The following is a 17,680-nucleotide window of genomic DNA, read 5'->3' as shown; positions in this document are numbered from 1 at the left end:
TGATTTATAAATTGACAAGTCTCATACATCAACAATGAGATCTACTAGAAACAGGCCATTCTTATCTGCATAACATTTTAAGGCAGACTTTGCAGCTGGCTCAGCTTGGCAAGGCAAGGCAAAGATGTTTAACTGTTCCAGACCACCAGAGGGCTTTTTTGTAATTGCAACACGTGACTTGTTAATGGCAGATTCCTAGCACAATCAAAGACAAATTACCTCGTAAAATATAAACTCACATTAAAGGGAAATCAATTTCCTACACATAAGCTAGCTTAAAAATAAAATAGAAAGACTAGTTGGTAGAACATAGCTTATGTGATTCAATTTAACCTGCTATGTGACTTAAGAATGTGCCATATTTTTGAAGATCACAATGTGTATTACTCAGCTAGAAGGGCAAGAAAAAGCTCACCAGTTTTAGGGGCCACCTCAAATTAGATTTTGATATAGATAAGGCCCTACTGTGGCCCTTTAACTGGGTCGCCATGGTGTGCTGGAGGCAGCTTCTACTGGTCATGAAAGCCAATTATTAAATTTGTGGAAATTTTGTGAGCCACTCGAAATCTCAATGGTAGCTCAATTAGCCAGGGTAGGAATATTTATACCCATGCAAATCTGTAAGTGCTACAAATTGGGGTCCTCCCTGTTCCTCAAAGCTGGTTGTTACACATTTACCAGTACATCCCTAACTAGGACAAAAGGGGATTTTCTTGATAGTTGTGCCATTTACCATCATGAATCCATTCTCATGCCTGTTCACCCCTGCCCTGTCCAGCCCAGCTGAGTATGCAAAACACTCACCCTTAAAGTTTGGTTTAGTCCTTCAATTATTGGGAGCTCAATCTGGTACTTTCTTCACTAATAAGTGAGGAGGGGTCAGGAAATGGACTGGGGAGCCACCCTGTGTTTGATACGCAGGTGCAGGTCTGGGGATGGGATGGTGAGGAGAGGCCTTGCTGTGTCTCTGAGCATTGAACTGCACCCTCCTTCCTCACAACCAATGCTTATATTGTCCCCTGTGGTTGACGTGTAGTTGATGTAATTTCCCCAGGGACGGTGAGCTGTGTCTCCATCCCATCTTCTAAATTTCTGTAGCTGTTCAACTGCATATCTCCTACGGCTTCTCACATTGTTCATGAGATAATTTTGTTATTTATGAAGGTAGTGGGGCCTCAGATTTATTAGCACCACACTCAGATGTGCAATAAGATCAGTTTTTGTCTTCGGTAGTTGAGCTCAGGACTACTGCTTGGTTAGGATGACTTAGGTCAATGTATTTCAGAATTCCCACCCCTCGCCCTGCTGGCTTGTAGGTGTGGGAGGTGGAGAGAGGTTCACTTGTCCTTGTCTGTCTCAGGGATGCTGGATCTTAGGTCCACACAGTCTTTTCTTGTGCTGTTTTCTGCTGTGGGTGTTGACCTGGGCTTCTCCTTGGGCTGATGACTTCTGCTATGCAATTGCTCTCATCACCAGGGCTTTGCTCATGTCCACAACTGCTAGTGGAAGCCACTGTCACTTTTTTCTTCTGGTTATCTGATAATTCCAGGTCCTACAACAGCTCTCACCAGCTTCATGGAACCCCCTGAAGTCTTTCTGAGAATCCCTGGTCACGTGGTCCAACCTGCAACTTCTGTTACGGAGGTGATTCTTAATACACAGAAGCCAGAGTCTCAACTCCCTTCCACACCAGTCCCCCAGAGGCACCTGGTCTGGTGGTACCTGAGGGCTGAGCTCAGCCCTCTCTCTGCTTATTCACACTTCACTTCTGCTTTCAGCATGCCCTGTGAGGAGCGGCCTCTCCTCCCTCTGAATCTTTCTCCTCCCACAGTCTCCCTGGCTGTGAGTGATGGGCTTGAACTCCTGTTATCTCCCGGGATATCTTCATCATATAAAACTCTAAGATCCAGTCCCCCAATTTTGCTTTTTAATATGTAAAAGGGGGGAGATAGTAGCATAATTTTTTTTTGTAAAAGCTTGACTTTCAAACTTACTGTCTGTCCCTTTGCACATAAAAATTCCTGTTTTGTATGTTGGAAGCTGGCTATTATATTTTCCTTTTTTCTTCTTTGTTTTCTTTCTGAAATCATCTGAATACTCAAAGCAGATGCATGGGAGGAGGCCATACACATGAAATTAAAAAACGGAAGAACACATAATCAGCATACTTGAAATACACTCTCTGTTGCGTGAACTTGACTTTTCTCAGCCCCTGGATTAGACGCTCTTTGAGAGAAGGCTTGTCTACAGATCCTTTGAGTGGCTTATCCTCTTCCCTCTGTGTCTTCAGCATCTCCCTCTCTGTGGTATCCTATAAGTGTTTACATAGCTACCCGTGTCCCTCAAAATTAGCAAACACAAAAACTCTCCATAGACTATTCACGTCTGTTCCAACCCGTGTTTTCTCTAATGTTTCTTATCTCAGTAAACACCACTATTCACTCCATCAGTGGTGCCAGAAAACACCATCCTTTACATCTTTCGTTTCATACTCCATGTCTGATGAAGTAGAGAATTCTGTTACTTTATTTCCAAACTGTTTCTGAAATCGATCTTTTCTCTCCTAGACCAAATTGCTACCATCTCTCGTGGACTACAGTGGTTTCCTGTGGCTCTTTCCCTCTCTTTACCTTTGTTCTCTTTGAGTACAGAGCGATCTTAAAATCAAAAAAGAATATGCATATATCACATATTATATGCATGTATATGGATGTATATTTACATGTATGTATATTTATATATGTATACACACACAATTCCATGGCTTTGAACTTCCATTAACTTCCATTCTTGGGATGAAGCCCAAAATTCTTAAAATAGCCCAAAACATTTGAATGACCTCACAGTCCAGCTTTGCACCATTCTCTCCCAAGCTTACTCTGTTCCAGCTGCACCAGGTCTTCATCTCCTCAAATCTACCAAGTCTTTTCCTCCTTAAGTCCTCAACATAAGCTATTTTCTTTGCTTGGTAAAATCTTGATTCTCTTTGGCTAACTCCAGTTCTCCGTTTAAAAGTAACGTTTGCCTAAATGAGCTTTTGGGCCCTCCCCTTTCCTGCAAGACTTTTTTTAGGGCATCTTATATTTTTCTTTAGTAACATCCAACACAATTGCAGTTAAATACTTAAAAAAAATTTTTTTTTGACAGAGGGTCTTGTTCTGTTACTGGGGCCAGAGTCATAGCTTTCTGCACCCTCAAACTCTTGGGCTCACGCGATCCTCCTGCCTCAGCCTTCCAAGAAGGTAGGACTACAGGTGCACACCACCATGCCCAAATAATTTTTCTATTTTTTATAGAGCTGGGGACTTGCTCAGACTTGTTTTGAACTCCTGGTCTCAAGTAATATTCATGCCTCGGCCTCCCAAAGTACTAGGATTATAGATCTGAGCCACCGTGTCAGGCCTTTATAATGTTTTTAAATATTGTTTCTTTGACTGGATTATAATCTTTGAAGAGAGAGTTTATCTTATTCATTTCTCTATTTCTTTTGCCTGTAATGACAGTGCCCATTAAGTTGGTTCAATGGATAATTTATATGAGTTTTATTTTTGTAAGCTTCACAGCATCTAATTGTGTTCTAGTAAGTATCTTGGAACTTATATTAATACTTATTATTATTATTATTTTTGTAGATTTTGGCTGGGGCTGAGTTTGAACCCACCACCTCCCGCATATGGGGCCGGCGCCTTACTCCTTTGAGCCACAGGCACCACCCTTTATATTAATACTTATTCATAATTTTTATCTCTTGGCTTATATCTCTGTGTTCTTCTAGGTGTTTCTGTCCTTTCTCATCTATATGAAAAGGAGAGATCTTTGTGTGAGGATGAAAGTAATTTAACTCAAACCTGGAAGTAAGCCAGATGTATTACATTAGCTTCAGAGAGCTTCTTTTTTATTTAGGACACTGGAAAGTCTAATGGATCTCAGTTGCCTACAGGATCAAGTCCACATAGTTCATTCAGCATGGAACACAAGACTTGCCATGGTCTGGATCCCATTCTAGTCTCATTTCCCATGACAGTCTGGCCTGAGCGCCCGATCCTGTCCACCAGGCCCCACAAACCTATCAGGAGAGGGAGGCGTCATTATTACCATCACCACTAACAATTTTTATTAAGCATTAATCTATATCCAACACTGCTTTAGGGCCTGTGGGGACACACAGAGATGTATACGTCAGAATTGCAGCTCTCAACCACCTATAAATCTGGATGAAGTGACAGATGTACATACAAAAGATAAATAGGAATATAAATTAATTAAATAGTGAGTGCCACAGAGCAGTTAAGAGCAGGACAGTTAAGAGCAGTTAAGAGCAATTTCCTGAGTTGTGAAATAGTGCTCTGCTTTAAGTTGACATTTCCACAAATAAATATGACCGGGGAAACAAGGAAAGGTAGGAAGGAAATATTTAATGTTCTGCCTTTCTCTATGAAAACAATGTGATTTATCCATTGCGTGGTGTAGTCTTTCTTTTTCATCTTCAAAACTACTGTAAACGAAACCTGAATTCATAATACAAAGGAATGACATTTGTCAATGCCTGCAAGTCCTCATCCGAGACTTCACGTGTTCATGGCTCACTAACTTGGAAGATGACATTTTACAAGCTGAGATATATTAGCTTGACCTTTGCAGGGCAGCACTTGGATTCATCCACACGGAGGCTTTAATCTGGTCTGCTGGATTAAGGACATGCGCAAAATACTGAACAGGAAGAGGCTTTGATAACGCTACTTACTCAGAGGTCTTGGAACAGAGGCATACGTTAATTTATTCAGTCAACAAATACTTGTGAGATACTATGTTAAGCAATGAGGAGAAGAAGAGATTAAAATCTGCCCCATGCCCTCAAAAATGCATGGCAAGTGAGGTGAGACACATCCACCCAAAAATCAATCCATGAGATGTCGTGATGAGAACCATGGCAGCTGATGACTGTTGTGTCACAGAGAAGGCCGAACACCTTGGTGATAAAGAAAGGCTATACAGTGGAGATAATGTTCAAATTTACTGTAGAAGGGAAGTGAAAATTAGCTTAGCTCTGGCCAGACATTTCAGGGGGATCAGTGCCCCTTTGTCTGTAGATGTCAACAATCCTGTACCACATTCCCATCTGTTTTCCTGGAAGTAGCATAAGCATAACCTAGGAGGGGAGGTAGAAATGAATGATATGATTTCTTTCATACCTGGTGACTTATTTTTCTTCCCCATGTGAGTCAGCTCTTTGGGGGCTGTTTCAGGTTGGAATCCACATTTTCTTTGGACTAGTGACTATGTGGACAGCATAAGGGCAAGAGAGCAATCAATAACTCTTGAGCATGTTTAAAGCCTCTGCTTTGTTCCATAAATGGTGCTGGGAAAATTGGATAGCCACATGTAGAAGATTGAAACAGGATCTGCACCTCTCTCTGCTCACAAAAGTTAATTCACAGTAGATAACAGACTTGAGCCTAAGGGATGAAAATTATAAGAATTATGGAAGAAAATGTTGAAAAAACTCTTACAGATACCATTCTAAGCAAAGAATTTATAAAGAAGACACCAGAGGCAATCACAACAACAATGAAAATTAATAAATGGGAATTGATTAAGTTAAAAAGCTTCTGCACCGCCAAAGAAACAATCAATGGAGTGAGCAGACAACCTACAGAATGGGAGAAAATATTTGCATGCTTTGCATCTGATAAAGAACTAATAACCAGAATCTACAAAGAATTCAAACATCTTACAAGGGTACATGTGAAATTTACTAGGTGTAGAATATAAATGTCTTAACGCAATAACAAAGAAAATGCCGTGAAGGCTATGCTAACCAGTTTGATGAAAATATTTCAAATTGTATGTAAAACTAGCACATTGTACCCCATAAATGCATTAATGTACACAGCTATGATTTAATTTAAAAAAAGAATTCCAACAAATTATCAAGAAAAGAAAACCAAACAACCCCATAAAAAAGTGAGCAAAAAACATGAACAGAAGCTTTTCAAAGGGAAATAGGCTAATGGTCAATAAATACATGAAAAATGCTCAACATCTCTAATCATTAGGGACATGCAAATCAGAACCATAATAAGATGTTACCTAACTCCAGTGAAAATGGTGTTTATCCAAAAATCTCCAAACAATAGATGCTCATGTGGATGGAGAGAGAAAGGAACTCTCATACATTGTGCAGTGGGACTACAAACTAGTAGAACTTTTTGATCCAGCAATCCTACTCAGATGAAGAAAAGCCATTTTATCAAAAAGACAATGTTCACTCAAACGTTTATTGCAGCACAATTCACAATGACAAAGACATGGAGTTAAAACAAGTGCCCATCAATACATGAGTGGATTAATAAAATATGATTTTGCATACCTAGAGTACTACTCAACCATAAAAATAGTTGTACCAACCTGGATGGAACTCTGGAGACCATTCTAAATGAAGTGTCAACAAGGATGGAAAAACAAACAGATGTGCTCACCATTACATTGAACTAATCGATCAATACCACGTGCACATATGGAAGTAAAAGTCAACGGAAATCAAGCAGGTAGAAGGGGGGGAAGGGGATGTGTAAATTCACACCTAACTGGTACAGTGCACACTATCTGTGTGATGGGCACAGTTACAACTTTGACTCAAACTGTACAAAAACAACTCATATATCCAAAATGTTTTTTATCTCCATAATGTTCTTAAATAAAAAAAATACAGTCTTTGCTCAAGATATGTCTGCTAACACTGCTTTTATCAGAAAAAGTCAATTAGCCAATTCAAGCATTAAGGGGCATAGATAACGTACTTTTAGTCCAGGGGATAGTATTATAAAAGTACATGGAAAAGTGAAGTTGTGTAATTCTGTATTAGGGAGACAATAAATGAGGAACTGGGAATAATAATCTAATCCATCCATACGTATTCCTGTCTGCAATTTTCCGCACGCCACCACGTGATTCTTAGATGAAAGCCTTCACCCCCAAGCCACTCCATGTCAAAAAAGTTCTGGAGGGTCTCCAAGATTGCCATGACTTCTCTGTGTCATTAAAGTTGCCTTGACTGTCCCCAGTGAAGTACTGTGATGCCTAAGTTGTAAGTTAGATGTGTAAGTTAGAAGTCTAACTTACAGCTTCTCCTGGGTTGATTCCTGATAACGGAAGAGTGAGCCGGAGTCAGTGGATTGCTTGGTGGTATTGAGACCATTTCATGGTACCTCCTTCCTGTTTCTCTTGGGGTTCACTCACAACTTTTGCCTCTCCTGTTACCTAGTATCCTTCAAGAAGGTTTTTCTGGAGAAGTGTAACTTACTGTCTACATATATATCCTACTAATCCAGTTTTTTCTATATCTAAACAAATCATGTGAGAACTGCAGAGTCGTAGCCCCTTATCTAATTATTGGTACCCCTTAGTGGAAGGCAATTTTATTAGTCTGGATTTGCTGGAGCAATGATTTTCAACCAGTGTGTAGGCACACTGGTGTGCTGTGAGACGATCTTAGATGGGTTGCTAAATTTTTAAAGACCATTAGTTAAATTATTTTCTAAACAAGTTCAAAGCACAGTTAAGTATATATATATTTTTATTCTTTTTCTTGATCAATGTATTTTAAGTGTGCCATGGAAGTTTAAATATAGGTTATAGGTAGCATGAGATGAAAAAGGTTGAAACACTGCTGTAGAGACACAGAATAGTTACTAAACAGATGTAATCATGGAAATGATTATTTGTTTCTGTCCCTTTCTCCTATTTCTCTCTGCTGGAGAGCTTGTTTTTGCTTATTCAATCACATGCATATGGCTCAAGCATAGCTCCTGTCTTCTGCCTGGCAACAAAGCTCCAGCACCCACAACCTTATGTTAAAAAAATGAATTTTACCTCTGTTGTTTATATTTCAATATATGAGAAAGAAAATTGGATTAGGATAACTCATATATTGTTTTATTTAGAGTATCTAATGTCTAGTCTTGGTGGCCAGACAGTATAAATGTATTAGTTTATGATTGCTGCTGTAACAAACTGCCACAGATTTAGTGGCTTAAAACAACAGGAATGTACCTTATAGCTCTGGATATCAGAAATCCAAAATGGGTTTTGCTGGAGTTAAAATCAAGATGTTAGAAGGACGGCCTTCCTTCTGGGAGCCCAGAGGAATATCCATCCCTGTCTTTCTATCTTCTCAAATCTGCCTGCTTGGCTTGTGACTCCTTCCATCTTTGAATCTTTTTTTTTTCCCACTCTGACTCTCTTGTCTCCTTTTTTCACTTGTAAGGGCCATTGTGATTACGTTGGGGCCACATGTATAATCCAGGATAATCTCCCCAACTCAAAATCCTTAATCACACCTGCAAAGTCTGTTTTGTCATACAGGGTAAAATTCATGGGTTCTGGGAAAGACTCAGACATCCCATTATTCCACCTATTATAATGGGAATCTAAAGATGTGCTTCCACTGACTGTGAGTGAGAGTTTCTTTGCATAAGGAGTGAGGGAAGAGTAGGAAAATTGAACACCATATCTACTCCAACTTCCCAAACAAGAAACTTCTCAGGAGTAGGATCCATAGTAGGTAGTCAGCTGGCCTATAGGCTCCCTTAATTTTTTCATTCTCTGCTTCTTTCCCCTCTAATGGAATCTGTCCATGCCCCTTGTATTTGCCTGACTTTTTTTCCAATCAAATGAATTTTTTCCTATTAGTTTAGTATTTAATTTTCCCACAGCTAGATTCTCTCTTTATCACCATACTGATGCCCGATCCCCTTAGACTTGATTAGAAAATATGGGATGTAGCGGAAACAGGTTTGGGAATCTAATATGCTTGCAAAGTAATTCTTGCACACACTGCAGTTTGAGAACTACCACTGTATTCCAAGTAAAACTGATAAACTTACCTTGTTAGAAGAGAAGAGTGACGGTAACCTTTCAAGGGAATGATAACAGTATATTTTCATTGCAGCTTTTGGGACATAACGATAACATTTTCATGTAACTCAGTAAGACTCTAATGCAGGCTGGGAGCAGGGGAAAAGGTCATGTCAAGATAAGCAGGAAACATTTTTTGGAGGGTTAATCAATTTTTATTTGATTCTGAAATCACAGTGAAAGGCGTAGTTTCTTTGAAGTTATATTTTCATACTGATCTTGCTCTGCTGAAACTCACAATAATGCTGTATCTCCACAGTTTGTCTATGTTAATCTCACCAGTTTAGGGCAAGTGGAAGATACTAAGCTGATGTTTGACACCCAGAGTGGGCGTGGTGGCTATTGTCACTAATGAGGTTGTCAGGTGCCCATGTGAATCTCTGTGGTCTGTGAAGTCATCCAGTCATGACAGGTAGGGGTTTGATAGTTTTTGTTTTATAATTTTAAGAATTTGATTGCATGAGATATTTTAACATGCTTTCTTTATGAATTTACAGTAGTTTGCTTTGAAAAAATTCCATTTGTAGTTAAGCTTAGAAAGAAAAAAAAGCAAATATATAAAGAGTATCGAGAAAATAAAACCATTAATTATTGAAAATTGGTGTTTTTATTTTTGGCAATATAGCAGATTACATGATCTAAAAGTTTGCCAGCAGGAAAATACTTGGAAATGCTGAATAAAATAGAATGAATAGTCAGTCATGCAAATGGTGGGTGAGTACGAGGTGTCACTAGAAGCCACAAACAAAGCAGTAACTAGACTTGGCTTTCCTTCATTTTGGGTTTGGGATTTGAATTCATACTCTGAGGTCTGGGAACCTTCAAGCTGAGAAATTAACATGACATTCCCTGAAGCACTTGATAGAAATAGATACAAAATCTTTTTTGGAGGTGCATATTCTCAACCTCAGCACTTAAGGATTCACACAGAAAATGCCTTGCTGAGCATGAACCCAAAATTCAAGAATGTAAAAACTAATGAAATAATCTATTCCAAGTGGGACATGCAAATGGCAAACCATGTGATTGGAACCACCACCTCAAGAAATCAGGATGACATTCTCCCTCAACAACTCTAAAATAAGTAAATAAAAATTATTGAATCTATAAACTGGCATTGAAAACATGAGAAATCAGCTTCATTGTTATTATCATATAAGGTGTGGCAATTAAATCCATAACCTCATCCTAGAAAAAGTGCGACATACCTCATTACTCAGTCCCACTCTGGTCACCTTTGAAGTACTCCCTATGGGAAGTGGTGTGCTGATGACAACACCTACTTCACCCTTCAAAGCAATCTTGGAACTGGTTTTCAGGAATGACCGTCAAAGTTGTAGTCATATTACCCTTGATGTCCTGAGTATCATCAAAATGTCTTCCCTTCAGTATTTCCTTTATCTTTGGGTAAAGAGAAAAGTCATTGAAGGCACATCAGTTGAGCAGGAAGACTGTTCCAATACTGTTATTCGTTTACTGGCTAAAAACTCCTTCACGAATAGTGCTGTGTGAGTTGGTGCATTGTTGTGATGTAAGAGCCACACTTTTCTCATGCCGAGATTTTCAGTTAAGATTTTCCTGTGTGTCTGTTAATGTGGGTCTGCTATGTTTCTCACAGTCAGCCGAGGATTTTGATGCACAATTTGACACATTTTTGCAATATTTTCATCAGTTATGCTTATTACTGGATGTCCTGACCTCTCTTTTCATCAGTGGGGACACTTTCTCTCCCCTCAGAAAAATGTTTAATTCATTTGTACATTGCCATTTCCTTCATGGGGTTATCCCCATACAGTTGGACTAGCATGTCCCTGATTTCACTTCCACTCTTGCCACATTTAACAAGAAATTTAATGTTTGTTCATTGCTCTGATTCAAACCCTGACATTCTTGTGACAGCACACAAAATCACACAACAAAAATGAATGCCACTCAGCAAGACACTGCTACACGTTGGCACAAACACAGCTGTGAGCCTCTGAGATGTTGTTTGTACAGTGCATGGTGGCAAGTTCACAAACTTAATTGTCAGACCCTGTATAGTGACTTGAATATTGCACTGTACAGCAAATGCAAAGTGCTATGAAATGAAGAGGATGAAGAGAACTATAGAAAGTACTGCTATCATATCTTGAACTTGATGCTAAAATGTTGATCAAGGGACACTTTTGTTGGAGGAACATTACTTTTCTTAAAATTATCAATTAGATATTGAAAATTAGTGGCACCATAGCAGGTTGAAAAATTAACATCCTATAAACTATAACACATTCACTTTTGAGGGTGATTTTTTAATTGAAGACATGCCTAACACAGAGATCGCTTATGAAATATAATCATAATATTCAGAAAAGCTAAGACACAAGCACTTCTAAGTTAAATTATATGAAACATCCTCCCAGAAAGTGCTAAGCAACATTCATCTTAAAAGCACGGATAGGCTGTTACCACTGTCTTCTAATAAGGCAACTACAGTATGAGCAGGTAGAGTGGTAACAGTTATCTCAAAGGTGTAGGATTCATTTTGCTGGCTAAACGATAACATAAATTGTGGATAAAATCTTTGAACCTGGAATGTGTTAGGTTTAGTAAAACAAGCGAAAAATAATTGCATTTCACTAGTAGAATGTGATATGGGAGTCAGATGTTATCTACTTTAGATTTGATCACAATTAATGAAAAACTGGTGTTATGTAAATCAAAAAATAGACTTTTCTCAAAGATGCACTTCATTAAAAATATCCCATTATTATCATTGATATATGCATGATAGGGCTAAAATTTTGCGTTCTTGCCAGTTGTTTTTAATGTGGTGTTGACGCCAATTGGCTGTCAGGTGTCAACTTTCTAAATATCATATTCCATGTGGGAAAATGTGCCGGGCTTTTGTAGCAGAAAGAGAACTGCTTGCTACTCACATTATGTAGTTGTCTCAGACTCCTGATGAACTTAATATCTCTTCACAAGCTGGTGGCTGTGAAGCTTTTTTTTTTTTTTGCTAAAGTTCCTTTGTCAGGGTAGAATGAAATAGAAAAGCTGTCAACTAAATTTTGACAGTAATAATTACACGTAGCAATAGTCATAAATTCTTTTTTTTGTGGCTCTGGGTCTAGTATTTCTTTCTAAACTCTTTGTTCTATTGTAGCTATTCAGGGAAGTCTATTTTGCTTATTTTTCACGCAGACTACCATTTCATGCAACGAGTTCGTAACATAGTTGAAAAAGAACTTGGGATTTTTGTCATTGCTTTCTTTGCCATTGTTCCTTTCCCTTCTCTAAGCTCTTTCCTTCTGTGAGTCTGGATGGAACAGGGCACAAAGAGGACACACACTAACCCTCTAGCTTTAAAAAAAGGCCACGCTGAGGACTGTTGTACGTTCTACCGTTTTCTTTACTGGATGAAACAACTTACAGTTTTTGAAATGCATAGAGTTCAAAATCAAAAATAGTAATAAAAAGGTCAGGTAAGACAGCCTTGGAAATTTCAACTCTCCTCAGTGAAAATGGCTGTGATGTTTTTGAATAAAAAATTTGAAGATACTTTAGAAAATTTGAGATAAAAAAATTCAGAGTTACCACATTTGAGGTACATAAAATATCAAAGTTTATATCAGAAAGACATGCTATTCACATGAATTTATACTGCTTTTTTTTTTTTATAATCCTTTCTGAACCAAGTTCTAGTAATGTTAGAAATGACTATTAACAAAACGTTTATTTTATTCACTCATGAAATTTAACTTTGGTTTAGATTGGGATTTTTCCATATGTATGCACACAAGAAAAGATTTTTAAGTTTAAAGAAAATAGTCAAGCAGTTTGATTTAGAAAAATAATCTTGAAATATGATTTATAGGCTCGGCGCCTGTGTCTCCAGCGGCTAAGGCGCCAGCCACATACACCTAAGGTGGCGGGTTCGAATCCCCAGCCCGGACCCGCCAAACAACAATGATGGCTGCAACCAAAAAATGGCCAGGCGTTGTGGCGGGTGCCTGTGGTCCCAGCTACTTGGGAGGCGGAGGCAGGAGACTCGCTTGAGCCCAGGAGTTGGAGGTTGCTGTGAGCAGTGAAGCCATGGCACTCTACCCAGGGGGATAGCTTGAGGCTCTGTATCAAAAAAAAAAAAAAAAGAAAAGAAATATGATTTATAGATCTTTCATATTATAGGTTGAGTTATATGTGTATGGGAAACATAAGCCCAGGAGAAACAATTGTAAATTAAGGAGGAGGCTGAGTAATTTGTATATTGATTATGAACATTTTAGAGTCAATAAGCATTCTGCATAAACAAAAATTGCTTCCCTAAATTAAAAAAATTTCTTCAGGGGGAAATTATTGTCTTCTAAACATACTTAAACCTTAACTTTTTAGTTTGTTCTATAGTCATAACTTTTTAAGCAGCTAGAATGGTTTTGGTGGTTTTGTGTATGGGTGAGAAAATGCATATTTAAGGACTAACATTTAGAATTAATTATAAATGATTTGGTTAATTATCTGTTTCATGTTACATGATTATTTAATTAGTTCAAGAATAGTAGACTGGTAACCTTTTAATAAACATTACTTAACACATACTACACTTAATTTATTTAAACATACCCATTATAATTCAGAATGAATATGTGTGTTCATGTGTAGATAGGCACAAAGTTACTTTATGATTTTAGTGAAATTTGTATGTTTTCATATTTAATCTTTTTGACTTTGTAGGCAACACCTTTTGTTGGCTCATGGAATTAACTGTTATTTACACAATGGAAAGAAATTATGAGCATGGAGGCAGCAAGAGTAAATGACGATTGAATTTGGGGCACAAATGGAAAGGGGTATTGGGCCATGCAACGTGTTAAGAGGTCAAGGATACTTCACAGAAAGGTCATTGCCAAAGAGGCGTCTGGACATAATAGGATGTGTGAAAAATTGCTGTGCTTTTTTGTCTCATAAGCTAGTTCCCACGTGGTTAGACATTCCTACCACTGTACGCCCATCTGTTAAATGAGTCTGATGACAGTGCAGATTACACATGGGAGCTGCTATCGGAAACAGGCACCCCTTACATAGCACGGCTTTACCATCTCTGTGGAGCTCATTAGAAATCTTAGGGCTCTTCTCTGATGCCAAACCAGGTAGTCAATCCTTCCAGAGAGCAGTGCTCCCGCTCCTGGAATAAGATCTCTGTTGTCTAATTGGGTACTTGCTACAAAGGATGGAAAAACAGGGTGTGAAGGAAAGGTTTTCAGAGCTGAGTTACTTTATTTTCTTCTTAAGTCATGTATGAGAATGTTTAACCAAAAGATCTGTGGGCCCGGAGCCTGTCAATTTCAACTACAGTATAACAAGACTTGAGTTGAAATGTATGTACGTTTTCCTAAAGGAAATCTTTAAAGATTAATTAATTAAAAATTAATTCCTAGAGAAGATCTAGATAGTCTAAGGAAGATGGATAGGATTTTATTTCACCTTTTTTTCAAGGGACAAGAATTATCTTATGATTAAAATTCTAAAGGGCAGAGAATACAGTTCAATAATTTGGAATAATGGTTATTTTTTATGGCTTTAGGACATAGCGACAGGTATTTTTCTTTCCAATGCTTCTGCTGTCTTTAGAAGTTATAAAAGGCTAATATAGACTAACAAGGCGTGTGATGTGCAGGTGAGGGTGTAACTAATACGGGCTGGGCAAGAAGCTGCCATGCATTGCTAATGAGAGGCTCAGCCAAAGGGTTGCCTGCAAGTTCCAAAGCTCAGATGCTGTATGTAGCTGGAAGCCTGGCATTCCTTTTTGAACTACTTTATTGCAAACCTATATCTGTTCGAATTTGAGCACACGGTAAATACATATACTTCTAAGATGCCATCATAGTAAAGACCAACAATTTGGTTACATTTCAGGGAGAAAGGCTACACTGAAATGAACATTGTGAGAAAACTCAATTTGATGATACCTTGGAACATAGTCTTGCTTCATACACTGCTGTTTTCATTACAAGGTAAGCACTTATATTAAATTTTACCTTAATTCATTATTTATTGTATTTTAGTTTTTCTTATAATTCATATGAGCAGTTTCCCCTTTTACTGTGAAGCACGTTGAACTTATTAATGTGGATATGTACTAAATGATAATAGATTGTATTTTTGAAAATTATTAACCATGTAGATAATTTAAGTCTTTTAATTTTCATTTTTCAAGTATTTTTTAATGACTGGTTAAAATGATTATTTTATTATAATATACAGTTACATTGGAAGAAGCTCTGAGTCTAATTTTTCCTCTTCTAAAAGATTTTTTAAAATAGCCGTCCATGTGTAATTTAAACATTTCAAATTTTATAAGAGATAAAGAGAAATTGAGCACTTGAAGAATGGTAAAAAGACATTTGAGAATGACTTTACTATTTGAGGCTAAGAATTGGTTTTCAATTGCTTTTATAGTAATTTCATTCATAAGTTAAATCTTTTTTTTATTAAGTCATAAATACATAGATCATGTATACATTAATGCCTTTATGGGGTACAATGTGCTAATTTTATATACGATTTGGAATGCTTACATCAAACTAGTTGATATGGCCTTCACCTCATCCATTTTTCATTTTGTTATATATTGCAGAAAACTTTCAAACATACACAAGATTAAAATGATATCTAACCTCCCATGTGCTCTTGCCCAGATTCCGTAACTACCAGAATTTCACTGAACTTGTTTTGTCTGCCTTCATTTTTCTTTTTTTTCCTGGAGCATTTTAAAATCATGAAATACACACCTATGTATCTCTAGCAGATAAGCACCTTATCACACTTAATAAAACAGGGAAAGTATTTGTTTGCATTCAGTTGTTAATTTTTAATTCCTATAAAGATCTGTATGTTTTTGGAGATTGTAAGGGATATGGGGAGAAATTACTGAAGCATTAAAGACTAAAGAGATCAAAGATGCTATCTTCCACTTCCAGAAGTGACAGAAACCCCCAGGAGAAAGATGTCATAGGATCTTGTCGGCTGGAGAAGACTTTGGAGATGCTGGTCTGACACTGGCATTTTGAGCTGTGCTTGGTATCTTGCTTAAGCTTGGCATAAGCTGAGTGGTAGGACCAGAATGAAAACTTGCATCTCTGATTTCACGTCTACTTCTAGTTCAGTTGTCTTGTGTCTCTACGTAAATCCATGCACATTGCTCATTCTTTGGGGTTGTCAGGTACTCCAGTGTCTCACAGGGAATTTGGTGATCAAAGTCTTCTAAAAAGTATGAGAGAACTAGCTGCAAAATTCAAGCTCAGATTTAGAATTGAGGTTGAAATAAATGATGTAGTAAATGACTAGAGCCTGTGACCAAATGGTTGGATAATTGTTTTTCATTCTCACATACACATATGTATTTTTTCTCTGGCAGAATATATTTGTGCATCATCTGTCTTGATGGGAGCATCAACGTGAGTATTTCTGGTTCTTCATGTCCTCTGAAAAATAAAGTTAAGGTGAATTTATGAAATTCAGCAGACAACTATATTTGCTTTTGAAAAAACAAATGAAATTTTACCAAAAAACCATGGAATGTAGTTTTTAACATTTTCACAAGTTAAAAATGTTCAGGCATTCATGTCCTTATACACGAAGCAAAAATATTTACTTTTATTTTAATTGTAAGAGGAGTTCTTGGTGGTGTCCAATGACTGTAGGTGCCAAAATATAAACCTTTCACCCTCAAGATTTGTAAAAATGTTATATTCCATGATATCCTGCTTTTTTATTGTTATTAACATACCTCATTGGCTACAAATCTGCTATATTTTTAACATAAAGTGGCTTTTAATAATAAAAAGCATAAAAAGATTATAGCACTAAATAATGAAAATCACGCTTTGGACTAAGCTGATCTGTTTATTAGAAAACAGAATTCTATTCTCCATTTGATTTTTTAAATAAGATTTTTTATTAATAACTATAACACAAACCAGAAAATACCATAAACAAAACCCACTATGAAACAAATGTATACCTTAGTGAATTATTAACCGTTTGATGTTAATAAGATTCAGTGTGATGTCCTTACACGTGGTAATTATGTTCCTCTGCCCTGCATGGGGTGGCATAGGAGAGAATTGAGTTATTACGTTTGAAAATAGTGGCCATGCTCTTGGGAAATCCCAACCTCCCCAGATTTACAAAGTCACTTGGAGAGAATATCAGGCGGGTTGGTGCTACAATGTTACACTATTTTGTTTATTTTACTCTCTCAAAGTTCCTTCCTAAAATTCAGTTTACATCAGCGCCTGGAGAAATCTGGGGACACTCCCAAATTTTGTAAAATAAGACCGCGCCACCACCCAAATCTAACCCCTCCAGAAAGGGGAGGGGGCCTCTTCACTGTTCCACCAAGAAAGACCTCTTTGATAGAGCGATGGAAATCAGGAGGAGAGCAGCAGCGCTCTCTTGGGAAACGCTTGTTCAGGTTGCTGAGGGGCCTTTGACTACACAAGTTCTTTTTGTTTTCTTCCAGAAACGGGTTTCATGAAAATCGACAGAAAAGAGCTCTTTTAGCAGCGCAGGTAGGTTCTGCCTCAGACGGAGAGAGAGGCAGAGAAATAATCCATCTGCTTTCACTCCGCTGTCACCCCAACAATGAGGCCTTTGTGGAGGGGAAAAAATGCTAAAAACAAGATAGGAAGGAAGAGGAGGAAGCGGAGTAGCTTCTCAGCTGCTCTCCTGCGACCCTCAAATCCACGCTCAGCTCACCTGGCCTTGGTTTGACGGGAAATACACG

The 17,680-nt window shown here is 37.8% G+C and overlaps 1 protein-coding gene across 1 annotated transcript in view; it reads left to right on the top strand.

The window, feature by feature from the left end:
- The first annotated feature begins 14,854 nt into the window (after positions 1-14,854).
- The window catches only part of OTOGL (otogelin like), a 154,454-nt gene continuing 151,628 nt past the window's right edge, over positions 14,855-17,680 (top strand). Inside the window, exons 1-3 of the mRNA XM_003783387.1 lie at positions 14,855-14,906; positions 16,310-16,349; positions 17,417-17,465. Of these exons, the coding sequence (XP_003783435.1) occupies positions 14,855-14,906; positions 16,310-16,349; positions 17,417-17,465 (141 nt within the window). The remainder of the gene's footprint in view (positions 14,907-16,309; positions 16,350-17,416; positions 17,466-17,680) is intronic.

Source organism: Otolemur garnettii, unplaced genomic scaffold (genome assembly GCF_000181295.1).
Source record: "Otolemur garnettii isolate 467f Iridium unplaced genomic scaffold, OtoGar3 scaffold00007, whole genome shotgun sequence".
In the NCBI taxonomy this organism is placed as follows: Eukaryota; Metazoa; Chordata; class Mammalia; order Primates; family Galagidae; genus Otolemur; species Otolemur garnettii.
The sequence above is the reverse complement of the archived record's forward strand: the minus strand, read 5'-3'. Positions and strand labels throughout refer to the sequence as shown.